Source organism: Vipera ursinii (genome assembly GCF_947247035.1).
Source record: "Vipera ursinii genome assembly, chromosome: 1".
In the NCBI taxonomy this organism is placed as follows: Eukaryota; Metazoa; Chordata; class Lepidosauria; order Squamata; family Viperidae; genus Vipera; species Vipera ursinii.
The window spans coordinates 65,010,568-65,030,142 of NC_139512.1; the positions used below are offsets into that span (position 1 = coordinate 65,010,568).

At 42.4% G+C, this 19,575-nt stretch overlaps 1 protein-coding gene across 3 annotated transcripts in view; it reads right to left on the reverse strand.

Moving 5' to 3' along the window:
• PLCB2 (phospholipase C beta 2) overlaps positions 1 to 19,575 on the reverse strand; it is a 70,168-nt gene that overhangs the window by 45,150 nt on the left and 5,443 nt on the right. For all 3 annotated transcript variants that reach the window (XM_083350127.1, XM_083350126.1, XM_083350128.1), the window contains 5 exons: positions 10,935 to 11,003; positions 3,593 to 3,733; positions 2,380 to 2,459; positions 1,717 to 1,770; positions 594 to 669 (listed from right to left, as the gene is read on the reverse strand). In XM_083350127.1, the coding sequence (XP_083206253.1) occupies positions 594 to 669; positions 1,717 to 1,770; positions 2,380 to 2,459; positions 3,593 to 3,733; positions 10,935 to 11,003 (420 nt within the window). The remainder of the gene's footprint in view (positions 1 to 593; positions 670 to 1,716; positions 1,771 to 2,379; positions 2,460 to 3,592; positions 3,734 to 10,934; positions 11,004 to 19,575) is intronic.

Below are 19,575 nucleotides of genomic sequence, written 5' to 3' on the forward strand. Positions count from 1 at the left end.
TCCTGACGCTTCTGCTGAGCCCTGACAGCCCTGCAGCTCCAGCCATCTCTTGCTCAGGCTTGTGTGGTGCTGCCACCGATTCAGCTCATTCCCCTCCCCCGCTACCACTTTTCTAGGATGGTTGCATACCACCTGCCAGGTGCCAATGTACCACAGGTGGTACCTGTACCACTGGTTGAAAAGCTCTGGTTTAAATGTTCAACAGTCTTCCCCTCTTTACTTTTTTTATGCAGGATTGTATCTAACTCCTTATTCTTGATACAAACCAATAGGAATTGCCAACAATCATTTTATTCAGGTATTAAGCCTAAATAAAATATGCACATTCAATGATTCCCATACAGATTGCTTCTACCCATTTAGTTCCTGACCTGTCAGACAAAGCTGCGTAGAATACTTTTTTCAGAGGTGGCTGCTCAACTTAGCAAATTTTGGGCTGAAAGAGCAAAACCATTTGCTCAAGAGCTTTGATGAACAGTCTATGGAAATCTGTGTTTGTTATGTAATTTACATACCTTGTTCACGATTAAATTCCAATTCAGTTGATGAGCTCTGGAGTATATACATGTAAGAAAAAAATAATAATTACTGACCTTTCCCTTTGGAAGATGACAGGCAGTTAATGCTGCTTCTACCCTTTTTCTGTCCGCAGGAAACATTTGAAAAATACTGAAAAAGAAAGGGATGATAAATTAAAGAGAGACAGGGCCACTAGTGGAAGATGCAGTATTCTAGTGGGAAGACTGCCCGTAAGGAATAACCATTATAATAATAAAATAAACAAAACTCTACTTGAAGGAGAATATTATGTCAAAATAGAGTTCAACCTTCAGTGTCTAAGGTTTATATTAGGCAGAGCAGTTACATTCCTAAAGTGAACAAAGCTGAAACTTCTGTGTTTCTGGAGCTGAATGGGGTTTTTATTTGAAAGGATGGATTTCTGAAATATCCAACACACACACATATATATATTACAAAGATATCAAGAAATCACAACTTTAGTTTTTCAGTGACGTTCTCTCAAATGTTGCAGATATGATTTTTGGATAATTCCAGGGGCCACAAAATCAACATACAAGGCAGCAGATGGCATATGTGCTATAAGATAACACTGAGATTTAACTCATCACAGTAAAAGCACTGAACAGAAAACATAAGGAAGCTCTTTCACAATTATATTTCCAGGAAGAAAGAATATCCCCTATGAACTATGCCACATCTTAGCTCTGACTTACTTTGACCTGCTTTAATCTGTAAACCATAGGGCGGAAGAAGCAGGTTTGTTGAGGAATCAGCCTTTTCAGTGGAAATAGATAGAGCATGAGCACATACATAATTGCTCATTCTTCTTAGAGCAAAGGTACAAGGATACAGCCTACTCTTTGCATAAGGACCAAGGAAGTAGTGCATTTAAATATCTATCACAAATATGATACATCAGTGATGCTTTGTTGTCAATGACAGTGTATATATGTGTGTGATCAAAGTGCTAAAATGGAATACTCCCCCTGTGCAACAGACCTCTACATTCCATTGTATTTTGTGGGATTGTGCCATTCCAGCTGAAAAATGCTGAATAAATATATGCTGGGAATAGAGATTAGCTGGTTACTTCTGTGCCCAAAGTCCAATAGGAGCCTGTGCTATTGCCGTGACCCAGGGCCATCTCAGATCTGAGTGTATCATTGACCAATGCATTATGAACACCATACTCACTTCTTAACAGGAATTTTCCCCTCAGCGTTCAGCTGCAGCTTCAGTTTCACCAGACTGCAGGAAAGGGCAGAACAGATACATTTTTATTAGTTTGATATCTATAAAGTTATGGGACAAAATAAGAATGAAGGAAAGTAGCCATAGCAGGGAAAAATATTGAGGTATGCCTGGTTTGATTCCCTCAGGAACTGGAGCCTGTGTGACTAGAATCAAGCCTCTTAAAAGTATCCAAAATAGAGGCTTGAAGATCCGAAAAAGGCAAATAAGGTTATATGCTGTAGTATAAAGCCTGGATCTCTAGTTTTTCACAGGGAGGATGCAAAGAGAAGGAAGGGGGATAGTTTAGGGAAAGAGAACAGAGACGAGCAAAGAAATAAAGTGGAAGACCCTCGTTGCCTTCTCCCAAATGGTCAACAAAATGAATTTCAATGAGTTGATGCTACTACCGGTAGAACTGTATTTTCATCAGCTACCCTATGAAGAGAATGTCTTGCTCATATTTGGCTGTTGTTGTTATTGTTATTTGAAGAACGGGGAAGATTATGTACCTTCTTCCTACGACTACATAAATGACCAGCTTTCAGCTTCATTCAACCACCAAACCATACTACTAGGACTGTCAAAAAATACTTGGAAATACAAGCGTGGTTAATAACTACTCACATTTTCTCCAGGAAAGTGTAACGGGAAGCATTATATATAAAGGGGTTCTTAACGAAGTCCATGATATCATCTGCCCAGTTCTGAGAAATAAAGACAAGGATACAAGCTGAAAGACCAAAAGTTGTGAATTGTAACATCTACATTTCAGTGCATGAGTGGCAGTATTTCCACATAGAATAAATGCTCATTTTCCATTATTGCTATCCTTTCTAAAGGTACAATTCTATTCTATGCCTCTTTTTGAATCACTGACATTTACTTTCTATGTATTTAAACTAAATGGAACAGATTAACATATTTCTCCTATCTAAAATGGATGATCACATTGATACTCATACTTAGGCATTTGTCAAAATAAATAGAAGGTCAAAAGATATAAAGTTTGCTTGAAGACAGTTTGGTCCAATGTACTTGGTTCTTCCTGCCATCTTTTGTTTACATCACAGTTCTATGAGGTGGGTTTGCCTAAGACATCATGAGTGTTTCAAGGCCAGGAAGGGAACTCATAATTGGGTGGGGGTTTGAATATGAAAGTAATCAGGCCTAACATAATCACTATATCACACTGATATTATGTTTATTTAGCTTTTAAAAGGGACGCGGTGGCTCAGTGGGTTAGGACGCTGAGCTTGTCGATCAGAAGGTCGACAGTTTGGAGGGTCGAATCCCAAGTGCCGCGTAGCAGAGTGAGCGCCTGTTACTCGTCCCAGCTTCTGCCAACCTAGCAGTTCGAAAGCACATAAAAATGCAAGTAGAAAAATAGGGACCACTACGGTGGGAAGGTAACAGTGTGCCGTGCGCCTTTGGCGTCTAGTCACGCCGGCCACATGACCACGGAGATGTCCTCGGACAAGCGCTGGCTCTTTGGCTTTGAAATGGAGATGAGCACCGGCCCCTAGAGTCGGAAACGACTAGCACGCATGTGCGGGGGAACCTTTACCTTTACCTTAGCTTTTAAAACAATCACATATTGTTCCATTTTTGTCCATGGCTATATTCAGTGTAATACTTTAGGGAGGAAATGCACATATAAAAAAAACACCTTGTAATTCTAATATCCAAGCTGGTTTAAAACCAGTGCCTCTCATCTCTAATGTCAGGACTTTAAACAGAATGTCAACTGCTTCTCTTACATTCTATATAGTACTGGGTGGCGATTTTGGTTAGCTTTTGCTTCCATAAACGTCTGAAACTTTATTTTATTTTCTAATACCTTTCCAACATCTTCTTTATAAGAAACAAAATTGTGAAATGTGAGGTCCACCATATCAGGACCAGAAACCACAGTCAATATTTTGTGAAGAAAGTTGTTGTTTGGAAAATCCAAGTTGAAAACTTCTCGGAGCTTGTGATTCTGCAAAGGATAGATATAGAAATTAATAAATAAAAGCACATGGAGAAGGAGAACTGAAAGGAGAAGTGAGAAGACTTGAGAAAAACTTTGCATTCAAATTCAAATTGGGATTGGGCTTTTTGAACACAAAATAATATTTTAATTAAAATAATAGTCTTTACTCACTGTTTTCCCCCTCTTTGTCTTTCTTAGTTATAGATAAGTTTATCAAGCTGATTTTGGTTTTTGGGTGTATATTATTGCACATCTTATCAAATCCCTAAAATGGCCTTTAAATGCTACAACCAACACAGGGCTGTTAGAGAAAAACAGTTTTCAATATTCTGCTTCTTTAATTTGCATTCAGTCAGCATGACATTTTGAAGGTATTTTGTCTCTCTTCATCTTGTTCCACAAGCTTGGCCCTGCTAAGGCCAGAATCCTAACTATCTCTCCTAGTCTAGAAGTACAGGACAACTTGGGGAGCACCTTGGGGAGCACCTGCGGCCGGCGTCAACTTCCCTCCGCCCAGTACGCTCCCACAGAGAGGGCCTCCTCAGGATGCCACCGGTCAAAGAATGCCGACTGGTGGCCCCCAGGGGGAGGGCCTTCTCTGTGGGCGCACCGGATTTATGGAATCATCTTCCGGTCGAGCTCCGGATGGCGCCTGACCTCCACTCCTTCCGGCGCGATCTCAAAACCTACCTTTTCAAACAAGCTGGCCTGGCCTGATGGGATGGGGTTGGGTTTTATTAATGTGTTTTAACCTACTTTTAATGTGTTTTAATTTATTCGTGGGGATTTTGTTTAATCGTTTTTAATTTTGTATCTTGTTTTTTAATATGTATTGCCCTGTTCACCGCCCTGAGTCCTTCGGGAGAAGGGCGATATACAAATAAAATTAATAATAATAATAATAATAATAATAATAATAATAATAATAATAATAATAATTTCTAAGGAAGCAGATGTTTTAGCAAAGACAGTATCTACACTGGAATCATGTTTCCTGACCACCTAATGGCTATTTATCAAAATGCAGTTGCTGCTCAGTACAGAGAAGCATTACAATTACAGGTCTTAAAATTAAAGGTGTCAATTGTTACTCTGGGAAAAGGAGGAACTATTCGAACACTTCCATTTTAATGCTGTTGCATCAGGAAGATAGGTAAAGAAATACAAGAAATGCCATGCAAGTGAGTCACATACTGTATCACTGTATTATAAAATGCTTACATAAATTGGTCCTTGTTTGGCACTAAGAAAGAAATATTGTAAAGCTGTGATATTGTTGACGCTGTACTTTCAAGTGTTGTCAAGAAAGCCCTACATGACTTGACCAGTGGGAGACTTTGGCTGTTGCCATTCAAAATTATTATTTTTTCTTTTCTGAACTCCTTTAAATGTGTGCAAACCCCAGGGCTCTGAGCAATAGTGCATTTCTGTAGCCTATAACACACACACACACACACACACACACACACACACACACACACTGCACACACTGATTTCCTGCCCACAAGTTTCCTCCTTCTATTCACAGTAGAAACTTGACTCTTATTTCTAAAAATCAATACTGTTTCTCTCCTTCCCTTTCTTCAGCAATATTGTGTTTCTTTATGGCACCAAAAACTCTTCTGTTAAAATTTGTTGGTATTCAGCTGTGCCAGACTGCTAGCAGAATTATTTTCAGAACTCTGATAAATCATATGGGAAACCTTCTCTGAACAGAGCTCCAATCACAAAAGGTGCCACAGCCAAATTTGGAGAGATCTCTTGGCACTATAGGACCTTCTGTCTAGCATTTTTTGAGCTGGAGACAACATAATGGGAAGGGAAAGGTGCAGATGGAAAAATCCACTTTTTTCCATTACAGCTGCAAGCACTTAAATCCATTCCAAGACTATTAAGATATCAGACTGGAAGTTGTTTTTTGTATCATCTCAAATTGCATATGGCCTTTTGTACTATGCACGTTGAAACAAAAGATGGGGAAAAATTTACTACAGAAGCTGGTTTTTTTTTACTTGTTGATGAAACAGCAGTGAACAGGGGCATCCTGTGGAGATATAAAAAATGTCAAGGTGGTCACAATTGCACAATCAAAACCCTGCTGCTTTTTTGGCTTGTGACAGCTGTGGGTTTGAGTTCATCACAAAAGATGTGTAGGACAGTTTCCCTTGACTTCTAAATTCTCAGTCAGCTCACCCAATTTTAGGAGCCAAAGTCTCCTAAATTTGAGAGACACTAGGTTAGAGAAGGTTATATATTATGTCATAAATGTTTGGTTCTGATAGACGAGGACTCAGAGTGATTCACAATGAAAGAGTTTATTGAATACACATAAGTCGACTGTCAACTGTCAAATGTTGCAAGCTTTTATAGTGGAACTGTTTGAACTGTAACCAATCATCGAACACTCTTTTCCCGCTTCTTGTTACTTTAACCAATGATTGCACCGGAATCTCCCGCTCTAAACCCTGCTTTTGCAACCTGCTATTTTCCCTGTTTGCAAACTATTTACAGACACAACACCCCTTACCCCCCAGTTGTTGTTATTTATGTACATAATCCTTTAAATATTTGGGTGGCCTATGGACTCTTGAAGGGTATCTATTGCTATGGATATTAGGGTCATTCCTATCTGATTGTCTGCTTGGCTGGCTTACTCTGGTGGACCTGGACTCTTGGCCAACTGACTCTGACGCTTCCCTGTTAACACTTTGTGGATGTTGTTGTGTTTGAAGATCAGCTATTGCTGGCCTACTCCGAGGGGGCATTTCCCAGTCAATTTGACTATATTGTTGTTGGTTACCAGAGGACGAGTTATTTTGCGTTTCTGCTTCCCCACTATCTGGCATGTTGTTATCAATGAACCTTGATGTAAAGTTCCCCCCGTGTATACTTTGATCCCCTTCAACTGGCATACAACCAATAGTTCTCTTTCTTAGCTGATCTATATGTCTTTTGCTGATCCTATTCCCTTCCCCCTCAATAGTGTAAGACAAGGGACCCAATATTTCAGTAACCACCCCTGGGATCCATTTGTCCCCTTGTCCATAGTTCCTGGCCCAGATTAAATCCCCCACTTTGAATGATCTGTTTGGAATGTCCAGTTCCGCACTTGGTAGAAGTCTGTCAGGGTGTAATCTGTCCAATTTGGTGGTTAGTCTCTTTCCCCACCTCATTTCAGCTGGGCTTTTGCCGGTAGCCGTACATGGGGTCGTATGTTGGGTCAGCAAGAATTCGGCCAGTCTTTGATGCCAGTCGCCACGGATGATTCTCTTTAATGCGTCTTTAGTGGTCCTCACATTTCGTTCAGCCAAGCCGTTGGTGGACGGGTGGAAGGGTGCTGATGTCTTGTGTTTAATCGAGTTGGCCTTGAGGAAATCCTGGAATTCAACAGAGGTGAATTGGGGCCCATTATCTGACACAATTACATCAGGTAACCCATGAGTGGCAAAGAGGCCCCTTAATACCTGTATTGTTTTACCTGAGGTTAATGAACTGACTGGTACTACCTCTAGCCATCTAGAGAAGCTGTCCACTACTACCAGGAAGGTTAACCCTTGGAAAGGTCCAGCAAAATCAATATGAATCCTGGACCAAGGATTCCTGGCTAACTCCCACTTATGCGTACGAGTGTGTTGCTGCTCAGGCCTAGAACGTTGGCACAAATAGCAATTAGTAACGCATTCCTCAATGTCATTGTCTAATCCTGGCCACCACAAGTGGCTCCTAGCCAATGCCTTCATACGTACTATTCCCGGGTGCCCCTCATGTAACTCTAATAAAATTGAGGGTCTGTGGATTTCGGGAATGACCACACGGTTTCCCCACAGTATGCATCCCAAATGAACTGACAGTTCATCTTTCCTTCTAAAATAAGGAATGTACTTGGCATCCGGGTTAGTGTTTGGCCACCCACTAAGGACCCAGGCCATAATTCTCTTTAGAGTATGGTCATTATTTGTTGCCACAGCTATGTCTTTAGCGGTTAAAGGCCAGTCAGGAATGTCCAGTAGGGACATTATTTGTCCCACAGGGGCAGGGTCATTCTCAGTGATATTTAATGGCAGTCTGCTGAGGGCGTCAGCATGTCCCATGTCTTTGCCCGGTCTGTGTTGGAGAGAAAATGAGTATGCTGAGAGGAAAATGGACCACCTCAGCATTCTGGGAGACATGATTTGGGGTGTCTGTTTATCCGTGGTAAACAGTCCCAATAGGGGCTTATGGTCAGTGAGTATGGTAAAGTTCCTACCATAAAGGTAATCATGGAACTTTTTTACTCCTGCCACGATTGCTAATGCTTCCCTGTCTATCTGAGCATAGTTCCGCTCTGCTTTGGTTAGCGTCCTGGAATAATATGCGATTGGTCTTTGGATACCTTGGTTGTCTAAGTGGCTGATAACAGCCCCCACACCATAAGGTGAAGCATCGCATGCTAAATAAATTGGTTTATTTTCAATAAAATGGGTTACTGTTGATTGGCTGGAAAGAATGTCCTTTAAAGTTTGGAAACTCACTCTATGTTTATTAAGCCACAGCCAAGGGGTCTTTTTATCTAAAAGTCTATGGAGGGGTTCTGCGATGGCAGCTTTGTGTGGCACAAATGTATGGTAGAAGTTTACTAAGCCAAGGAAGGCTTGTAGTTCAGCCTTGTTTTTCGGTTCAGGAGCCAATTTAATTGCTTTGATTTTATCAGGGGTAGGATGAATTCCATTTTTGTCAATCCTGAATCCAAGGAATTCAGTGGACTTAACCCCAATGCAACATTTTTCCTTTTTTAATTTCAATCCAGCCCTCCTAAATCTCCCCAATACCTGTTCTAGCCGCTCTGCTAATATTTCTTCATTTTTTCCAGCTATCAAGACATCATCAAAGTAAGGGCATACACCAGGTATGCCCTTTAAGGTCCTCTCCATCACCTCTTGGAAGATGCCTGGAGCTGCTGCAATACCAAATTGCAGTCTGTGGACTCGGAACGCCCCCTTGTGGGTAACTATCGTCTGAGCTTCTGCAGCCTCTTCAGAAACAGTTAATTGCAAGTACGCCTGCGCCAAGTCTAACTTGGCAAACATGGCGCCGTCCTGTATCGTGGCGAGGACCTGCTTCACCGTCGGGACCGGGTAAGCGTGTTTTTCCATTCCCAGGTTCAGGGTGGCTTTGTAGTCAGCGCAGATCCTCACATCCCCGTTAGGTTTGAGGGGTGTGACGATCGGCGTTTCCCACAAACCTCCCTCGACTGGTTCTAAGACGCCTTGGCCTACAAGCTTGTCGAGCTCGGCCTCGATTTTTTGCTTCAGGGCGAAAGGCACCCTTCGGGCCTTAAGCCTGATAGGTTTGACTGATGGGTCTAGATTAAATTTAATTGGGGGCCCTTTGTATTTACCAAGAGACCCATCGAATACGTCTGCAAATTCATTGCAGACTGATTCGAGGGTCTTATTTTTAATAATTGAATTTATTCCCCCAATCCAAATGCCCAGGGCCGGGAACCAATTAAGGCCAATTAAACTAGTCCTTTGTCCCTCAGTAACTATTAAATCTAAGACCCCCTTAAACCCCTTAAATTTAACGCTAATGGTAATTTTTCCTTTTATTTTAATTGGGGTTTTTTGAAAATCAGTTAATTGGATTTTTGTTGAACTAAGTGGAATTTTTCTTCCACTTATTTGTTCAATCCTTTCAAGGGTTTCACTGGATATTATTGACACTGAAGCCCCTGAGTCTATTTCCATTTTGCAAGGAACCCCTTGCAAATGGACTATGATTTTTAATTTTCCTTCTGGAAAATTGTTATTTTTTCCCTTCCTACTGCGATTGACACGCGCCACCTCCCCGCGGTTTGGACTTTTAACCCTTGGTCTAGGGGTCTCTTTGCCACTAAAGTAAGGGGTTACCTTACCTTCGGGCCACACATCGACTTCATGAAGGCGGTTGTCACGTGCACGACTCCTGCAGATGGCCTGGATGTGGCCGGTCTTCCCACATGCTCTACATCTGGCGGTACGGAATCGGCAAGAGGCGCGGGGATGGTTGCCCCCGCAGCTGCCGCACCGGTTGTCATTGTCGCGCGGTCTTGTTGTGGAGTCTCTCCATGGTCGTTGGGCCCCTATCGCTTGTCGTTGCGGTGTTGCGGTTTGGTGACGGCGGTTTGGTTCAGGCCCCTCACTTCGGGATGGTTTTGGCGCCAATTTCCCGAATCGTCTGGAGACTTTGGCAATGTCTTCTTCCCATTGCTGGTCCACCTCCCCGCAGTCCACATAGCCTTCTTGGTTGATCTCGGCAGACACTGCCATGCTACTGCGGGGGGGGGGTCACGATACCCGGTGGATTCGTATGTTAAAAGTTCATCCAGCACTTCTTGCAAATCGCCAGTGGGTTTGGCGATTATTCTGTTTTGCAGCTGCTCGTCTCGCAAGCCCAGTACTACTCGGTCCCGAATTCTTATTTCCAAATTGTCGTATTTACATCGTACTGCGGCTTCCCTGACGGCAGCAACGAATTTTTGTATTGATTCGCCCGGTCTCTGGTTCCTTTTCTCAAAAATACGACGCCAAAAGAGTTCGGATCTCCTAGGCGTGAAGTGAACCTTTAGTTTGGCTAATAGGTCAGCATACGGCACACTTGAGACCGGCTGTGGTTGACACAGTCCTACAGCGATCCGATAAACTGGTGTGCTGCAAATTGTCAGTAACGCTGCCGCCTTTTTCCGGTCGGCCGTAATTCCATTCACAAGCAGGAACCCTTCGACCTGTCCAATGTTTTCTTCCCAATCCTCTGGGAAGTTTGGGTCGAATTCTTTCAATGACCCAATTTGCGCCATTCGGAGAATTTTTCTTTATTCTGCCGCGGCCGCTTGGTTGACTGTGACACCTTTTCGAATTTGCCGCCTTTGCGCAGCTATTTCGCCAAATCTTCTCTGGTCTACCGTCTATCCCACCTTCGTCGCCAATTGTTTGGTTCTGATAGACGAGGACTCAGAGTGATTCACAATGAAAGAGTTTATTGAATACACATAAGTCAACTGTCAACTGTCAAATGTTGCAAGCTTTTATAGTGGAACTGTTTGAACTGTAACCAATCATCAAACACTCTTTTCCCGCTTCTTGTTACTTTAACCAATGATTGCACCGGAATCTCCCGCTCTAAACCCTGCTTTTGCAACCTGCTATTTTCCCTGTTTGCAAACTATTTACAGGCACAACAATAAACTTACTTTAGGAATCTTTGCAAATTTCCCCACTCTAGTATCTCGGACACTTGTAATATCCAGAAATTCAGTTTCCTGCAAAATAAAAAATAGCATGCACAATTTTGGCATCTGTGAAAAAAATATATAAACCTCAAATCCAGATCATTTGCATAAACAAGCATATTACTTAGTAATCTAATCATCTTTGGCACTGAGCTTCAGTGAACATGAATTTGTACACAGTATATTTTATCTATTTTTTATAGGTTTAACTCCAACAGATTCCACTAGAAGTAGATTCAGAGACTTTCTTTATCAGACTACTACAAAACTGAAAATTGTAACATCCAAACTGGAAAAAAATCCAATTGCTGTTCAACTACAGCTACAGCATATACAAATCATTTTATGCAAACTATTTCTAGAGAAGATTTATTATTTTGGTTCCTTGAAGTTTTACAGCAGCCAGAAGAAAGAAGCTTAAATTCGCCTCAGGATTTTTGTTTGAAAGTGTTGACGTTATCTATCTACAGTGTTATCACTATTGCTGTGTGTTTTTAAAAACAAAGACAAATCTATACATTCCCTTCATCTGAGAGTAGACAAGTTGTTGACTAATCTTCCTTTGCAGATGGTTGGCTTTGTTTATAAACAAGGATCTAGATGAACCTAGTGAAATGGGGAAAACAAAAAAGTATTGGACCCTTGTGGTTCCAATAGAAGAGAATTTCTGCCCACTCAGAGCTGTAAAATTGTTGGTGGTCTCTAAGCTTGGCCGGTTGCTTACGGACATAATGAAATGAAATTTCATTACTAACTGGCTAAGCACCAACAGAGTACCAAGAACTCCACAAAGCAAAGAAAATGTGCTGTTTAAATTTGGAAAGAGAAAATGGCAGGGAGAATGGGTTGTTGCATCTCCTGACACTTCTCTACTCAAAAAAATTCTCTTCAAAAGCCGGCTTCAATATAAAAACAGGTCAGTGAGGTGACTGGGACATAGTGGGTTTTCACAGAATGCATTTGAAAAAGATCATGTTAGTCCTAGATATATGTGTTGACATAATAGATAATAATTATGGCAAGAATTCCATGAAAAGAGCTAAGAGGACTTTCAGTAGAAGAAACAACATAGGCAGTTATTGGTCTGATGTAGCTTTTGTACTGTATGGAATATACGTGGCAGGCATCAGTCTCCAAACCCAATCCATTAATGTCATTTTTGTACTTTAAGCTTTTGTTAATGTTCTCAAAAGCAATTTAGCCAACCAGGGTTGTCAGGATAGAAATTCTAGAATACATAGCTAACCTTAAAGGCTGATTTAAATTCAAAATATAAATTTAAATTAAACATTGAATGTGATTTGAATGCAAATCTAGTAATGACCTCTTCTATATTTAAGCATTTTGTTTGTTTAATTTTCCAATTTTAAAAAGTGTTATATTTCCAAGGCAAATGAAAGAGCTGGTATTTTTATATTTGCTTCTCCCTTTATGTAATCCACGTGCACTTAATAGTTACCACTCAAAGGGAAAAAACCTTGTCTTCCTGGAAAATCTACCCTTCTTTAACTCAAAAGGTCTATGATTGATGTCAGCCCTTCAAGGTAGCCTAGAAAAGACACCAAAATCATGAGTATTAATACTACCTTTGTGTAAGGTTACAGTAACAGAATCTTATATGCCCGAATTATCTTTATGTTTATAAATTGGTTACTTGCAGGTTTGCTTCTACCCAGTAGTATCTAACTGTCCAGTCCCAGTTAGGGAGGATGGGCAATGCTTCAGGTTCCATTGGCCAAAGAATGCCACTCGGTGGAACCTAGGAGATGTGCCTTCTCTGCCATAACGCCCACCTTGCGGAATAGTCTCCCTTCAGCTATCCTAACCCTGTGTGCCGGGACCCGCTTCTTGCTTGTACAAGCGATTTGGGTTTATTGTTTCTCAGCTACTTTAAAATTTTGCAATGCTTTTTATTTTATTTTAATTCTAGGCACTAGCCAGAGTCATTTGTTGAGACAGGTGGCCATATAAATTGAATAAATAAATCAAGTTATATTTTTTGCTAGCTGAACTGAGTGTCATATATGCTTGCTCTGGTCTAGATATGAGGATTTACTAGGAATGTGCTGAGTGAAAACTAATTTGGAAATTACACAGTAATTTCCCAACCTTTACAATAAAATGATACATGTTCCCAAATAGATACATTTTGGCATTAAAGTCAAATCTATACATTTCCATCTGAGAGTAGATCAGCTACTGACTAATCTTCCTTTGCAGATGGTTTACTTTACAAGGATCTAGAACAGGGGTGTCAAACTGCCGGCCCACAGGCTGGATGCCTCATGGCAAAACCATGCCCACCCCATCGCCGGCAATGAAAAAAAAGTCACGATACATCGCGACACATCACATGACGTTGCGAGTTTGACAGCCCTGATCTAGAAGCTAGCGAGATGGGTAAAATAAAGAAGTATTGGACCCTTATAATTCCAATAGAAGAGAGTTTTATTTTATTTCTAGAGTTGTAGTCGTAGGTATATAAATGAGTTCAAAATGCAAAACTGCACTTCTTTGAATTATTCATTTATTTTTTAAAAAACAGAACTGGCAAACATTTTTATATCTCTAAAGTGTTTGGAGAGGCAGCTGGAGGCAGCTACCTCACAGAGGCAGTTGTAAAATGTGGACGTGCTGGGAAAAGCTGCAAGAAAAAGAAAGATGCATGACCAGCTAAAGAGACAAGATAAAGCAACTATGTCAGGGACCTAAAATTATCTAGGTGTCCAGGTTATGATCAACAAAGTATTAAATAAGATGATCCTTCAGGTGGATCCATTCCAGAATTTTGTTTTGCTACTCTTAAGATTTAACACTTTCCCAGCTCCCACTATATGCACAGCAAATAGTGCATCCTTCACATGTGGGCTAATTCACAAGCTTTAGTTACTGCAGAGAAGGAAGTCACTGCAAACCGCAGTCTCTGACTTTCTGCTAGAAAGCAGTAGTAAAGCAAGCAAAATGTGATGCAAACTTGACAGCTCTTTTTTCGTGCAATTTTTCTTTGAGAAAAAATTGAGTAGCTTTCCTATGCATTATAGCAAGTCCAGCATAGTATTATCTAATCACCACATCTCAAACATGTATCTTTTTCTTTGTTATATATGCAGATCTCTTTGGATCAGATCTTCAAACCATATCTTCATTTTAGGCAACATTTCGCTTCTTTTTTTCAAAACTTATTTTTAAATATAGATTACAAACAAATTCAACAAGAACTTGTGGGAACAGAAAAAAAAATTATGACCTTATTAACAGAAAAAATCCACATAATAATACTTAAGTCTAGTATTAAATCCAGACCATAGAGAAACATATTGCACCAACTTCTTATTTTTAATACACGCTGATTTTTTTAAAAACAAACAAACAATAAACTTGTACCCAGGAACCATTCCTTAAAATCAGAACAGTAAATTTATTTTAAGTCACGTAAAATTATCTTCTTTGTTGGCCCTAGATCTGATACAGCAATGTTCTTCATGAGATGAGAAATCCCATCTTTTAAGAGTATAATTTAAGATCCTAAATGGTAATATTTGTTGATATGAAACAAAAATAGGGCTACAGCTAGAGAAGAGAAGATCACATAGTTAAAAAGTTGTTGCTTTCCAGTTAAGTGCTACATCTCTCAAGGATCCTAAAATTGCAGGCACCTGAGTGGGTGCTAGAGGATTTGGATCATGCTGTTTAATGCATATTTTAATTGCTAAGAAAATACAGGCAAATTTAATTTAATTTAATTTAATTTATTAATATTTCTATACCGCCCTTCTCCCGAAGGACTCAGGGCGGTGTACAGGGCAAGAATAAAACACAAAGTTACAAAAATTAAAAAGTAATTAAATACATGCCCATAAAAACAATAAATACATTAATAAAACCCCAATAAAATGATAATAAAAAACCCCACCAATCCCCCCTCAGGCCAGGCCAGCTTGTTCAAACAGGTATGTTTTCAGATCGCGGCGAAAGGAGCGAAGATCGGGCGCTGTCCGGAGCTCAACCGGTAACTGGTTCCATAGCTCCGGGGCGCCCACAGAGAAAGATCTCCCCCTGGGGGCCACCAATCTACATTCTCTGACCGGTGGCACCCTGAGGAGTCCCTCTCTGTGGGAACGCACAGGGCGGAGGGAAGTTGACGCCGGCAGCAGGTGTTCCCTAAGGTACTCCGGACCCCTGCCATGTAGGGCTTTAAATACCATAACTAGTACCTTGAATCTCACCCGGAAGACAACTGGCAACCAATGCAGCTCACAGAGCAGAGGTGTGACATGGGAGTATCGGGAAACTCCCAACACAACTCTCGCGGCTGCATTCTGTGCCAGTTGGAGCTTCCGGGTGGTCCAAGGGCAGCCCCATGTAGAGAGCGTTGCAGTAGTCTAGTCAAGAGGTCACGAGCGCGTGAGTGACCGTGCATAGATCATCCCGGCTAAGATAGGGCCACAACTGGCGCACCAGGCGAACCTGGGCGAAAGCCCCCCTAGTCACAGCTCCTATGTGGTCTTCCAGGGTGAGCCGTGAATCTAGGAGGACTCCCAAGTTGCGAGCCCTATCTACAGGGGGTAATAATTCGCCCCCCATAGCGAGAGGTGGAATGTCCGAATAAACCCGGGATGAAGGTATGCAAAGCCACTCGGTCTTGTCGGGGCTGAGTTGAAGTCTGTTCCTCCCCATCCAGACCCAAACCGCCTCCAGGCAACGGGACATCACGGTGAGGGCATCACTGGGGTGGTTTGGGGTCGAAAAGAAAAGCTGGGTATCATCAGCATACTGATGATACCCAACTCCAAAACCACGAATGATCTCACCCAGCGGTTTCATATAGATGTTGAACAGGAGAGGCGAGAGGACTGACCCCTGAGGAACTCCACAAATGAGAGACCTTGCGGTCGACCTCTGCCCTCCTGCCAACACCAACTGCGAGCGTCCCTGGAGATAGGAGGAGAACCACTGTAAAACCGTGCCTCCCACTCCCAATCCGAGACGCCGCAGCAAGATACCATGGTCGATGGTATCGAAAGCCGCTGAGAGGTCTAATAGGACCAGAACAGAGGAATGCCCCCTGTCCCGGGCCCTCCAGAGATCATTCACCAGCGCGACCAATGCCGTCTCCGTGCTGTACCCGGGCCTGAAACCCGATTGGTACGGGTCTAGATAATCCGCTTCATCCAGGACCAGAGGGAGCTGATGTGCCACCACACTCTCAACAACCTTCGCAAGAAAGCGAAGGTTGGAGACAGGACGAAAGTTGTTCAATACAGCTGGGTCCAAGGCAGGCTTCTTGAGGAGAGGCCTCACCACCGCCTCTTTCAAGACGGCGGGGAAGCTGCCCTCACTCAAAGAAGCCGATATAACTGCCTGGAACCAGCTGCGTGTCCTCTCCCGGGCTGCATAGACCAGCCAGGAAGGGCACGGGTCCAATAAACATGTGGTGGTGCTCAGCCTCCCCATGATCCTGTCCACTTCCTCTGGAGTCACAGAATCAAACTCCTCCCAGATGATATCGACAAGACCACCCGTGTCCTGCTCGACAGACTCTACCCAGTCAGAGTCCAGACCGGTCCGAATCCGAGCAATTTTGTCCGACAGATGCTGGTTAAACTCCTCGGCACGACCCTGCAAGGTATCCTCCCTCACCTCCTGATTCAGGAGGGAGCGAGTCACCCTAAACAGGGCGGCCGGGCGATTATCTGCGGACGCGATAAGGGTGGCGAAGTGGTTAGACCTCGCCTCCCTTATCGCAGCGAGATAAGACCTAGTATAGGTTCTTAGTCGCAATCGATCGGATTCGGACCGGCTGGATCTCCAACCGCTCTCTAGGCCCCGTCTCCGACGCTTCATCTCCCGGAGCTCCACGGAGAACCATGGGGCTCGACGGGATCTGCACCGGGTCAGGGGCCGCAGGGGTACAACTCGGTCAAGAGCCTCAGTGGCTGCCCTTTCCCAGGCTTCCACTAAGGCGTCTGCCGAGCTGTGAGCAAGGGAGGCAGGTGGGGACCCCAGCGCCGCCTGGAACCTCTGGGGATCCATTAAGCATCTGGGGCGGTACCATTTGATAGGTTCCACACACCCACGGCGGGGGGTGGCAAAACGGAAGACCAGCCGCAGGAGATGATGATCGGTCCATGACAGGGGCATAACAATTGGGGAGCCCCCACCAAGATCATCTAACCACCGTCCAGATAAGAAAACTAGGTCAAGGGTGTGGCCTCCCTCATGAGTCGGTCCTGAAATTACTTGCGTCAGGTCCATGGCCGTCATGGAAGCCATGAACTCCCGAGCCAACTCAGATGATCCCCCCAGAGATGGTAGATTGAAGTCCCCCAAAACTATAAGTTTCGGGAACTCAATCACCAACCCAGAGTGGACATCGAGAAGCTCAGGCAGGGCTGCTGCTGCGTGACTAGGCGAAAGGTACACCAGCAGCAAGCCCAACTGCGTACCAGGGCCGCATCTCAAAAAGAGAGACTCACACCCGACTATCTGGGGAACGGTGGCCTCCCGTGGACACAAGGTCTCCCTCATAACAACAGCCACTCCCCCACCCCTACCCTGAGCCCGAGGCCGGTGCAGCACCCGGAAACCTGGTGGACAAAGATCAACCAGAGGAATACCGCCCTCTGGGCCCAACCAAGTTTCTGTGATGCAAGCCAGGTCCGCCTGCTCACCCTCTACCAAGTCACGGACGAGAGGAGCTTTGTTAACGACCGACCTGGCATTCAAGTACACCAGCCAGAGCTCAGGAGGCTGCACATCCTCACTCCCGGGACCTCGGGGTGGAATCAGAGGGTCGGAGTGCCTCACTGCTTGTAAGCAGCGGAGAGACCTTCCCTGAGATCGATACGGCCCTCTGTTCCTACACCTGCTGCCATTCCCTAACGTTGTGGGAATGGGTAATCATTTTTAATATGCAACTCTCAATATCTTTAAAACAGACATTAGTAATCAACTGTTTTAAAGTGTTGACCTCTTGTTTAGCCTAAGAATTCCAGTAAAACATCTTCCTTGCTATTTTTACATGTGCGTTAATTCAACCTAACCATTTGTGCTGAAAGTGAAGATCTCTGTTACATATACCAGGACCCTGCCAAGAGGTATTATATACTTGCTATTCAAATAAGCCCTAGAGAGAAAAATAATCATAAAAACTCTTGTTCCAACACATGCAGAAGTTAAAAAAAAATCCCAGTAACGTAGTTGAAAAACTGGTGTGTTAAATCTGCCATCACCATAAAGTAATATCAGTTTGGTAAAGGCTATTCAAGGGGCTTTAGCTTCCTATAAATATTTTCTCATCAACTTATTTATCTGTGTAAAATATCTAATATGAATTAATTTTGGAATCCCCCTATACCAGACTTGTCAAACTCGCGACGTCACATGACGTCGTGCAACGTATCAGAGCTTTTTCACCATTGCCGGCAATGGGGTGGGCGTGGTTTCCTGATGATGCGTCCGGCCCGTGGGCCAGCAGTTTGACACCCCTGCCCTAGACTATGCATTAATCTCTATGTAATATCCATTTTTATAACATTAATCTTGTCCCAAAAACTTAATGGGAATTTTAAATGTTAACTTATCTATTAAAATTGTATCTGTACATTTGGACATATTTGAGGCAATGGCAAACCACTTCTGAAAAACCTTACCAAGAAAACTGCAGGAATTTGTTTAGAGGATCTCCAAGAATTGGACATGATTCAATGAAAGAAAAAAAAGCCACATTTGATATACTTTGAGAAAGATACAGAGGTAGCCATCAGCTTATGACCATTTGTTTAATGACTGTCAATGTTATGACAGTCTCTGGAAAAGTTATTTATGACCTGTTTTTGAAGTTATGACCATCACAAATTCCAATTCCAATTGTGTTGTATGTTGAGGGCTAACTATAAACCTAAGTATTTTATACAGTCAGTGTATGTTATATATAAATCTTATAGTAAATTCCAAAAGCAACAAATTAAATGTGTTCCAGTCATTAGTGTAACTGGAATATAAACCATAATGCTATAATCGTTGTTGACAACATCGCATGATTATCAAGAACTTCTATAACATAATCAGTATACAAAAACCATTTATATTCAGTATCAAGTGCCACTACACTTTTATTTTTCTGTAGACAAATAGGAAAAGCCAATGGTTCAAAAACCAGATTAAAGACTAAGAAAGATAGGTGACATCCTTCCTAGCTGCCACCTTGTAACTTCATAGGCTGAAAGATAAATTCATTTGTAAAACTCTTGCCGCTGGTGCAAATACGAAATTATGATCCAATAAACAAAAGATGGTGGAAGTCCATATCTTCCTAGAAGACATGTTACAAATTCAGACCGAACCATGTCAAAGATCTTTCCAATACCCAATAAAATTAGAACAGCTTATTCCAATGTATCTGTCATGATATCTATAAATCACCAAGCAGATGCTTATCTATTTTTTATAAATCCAGAATAAGATGGCTAAATGACAAATGGTATTATGTTCTGAAACCTGTCTAGTGCTTAGTGTCCACATTAAACAAAGATATTAGTTCATTCCTTGTACATCCTGTGGGGTCTTTCTCAGATTTTAATATTACTGTAATATAAGCCTC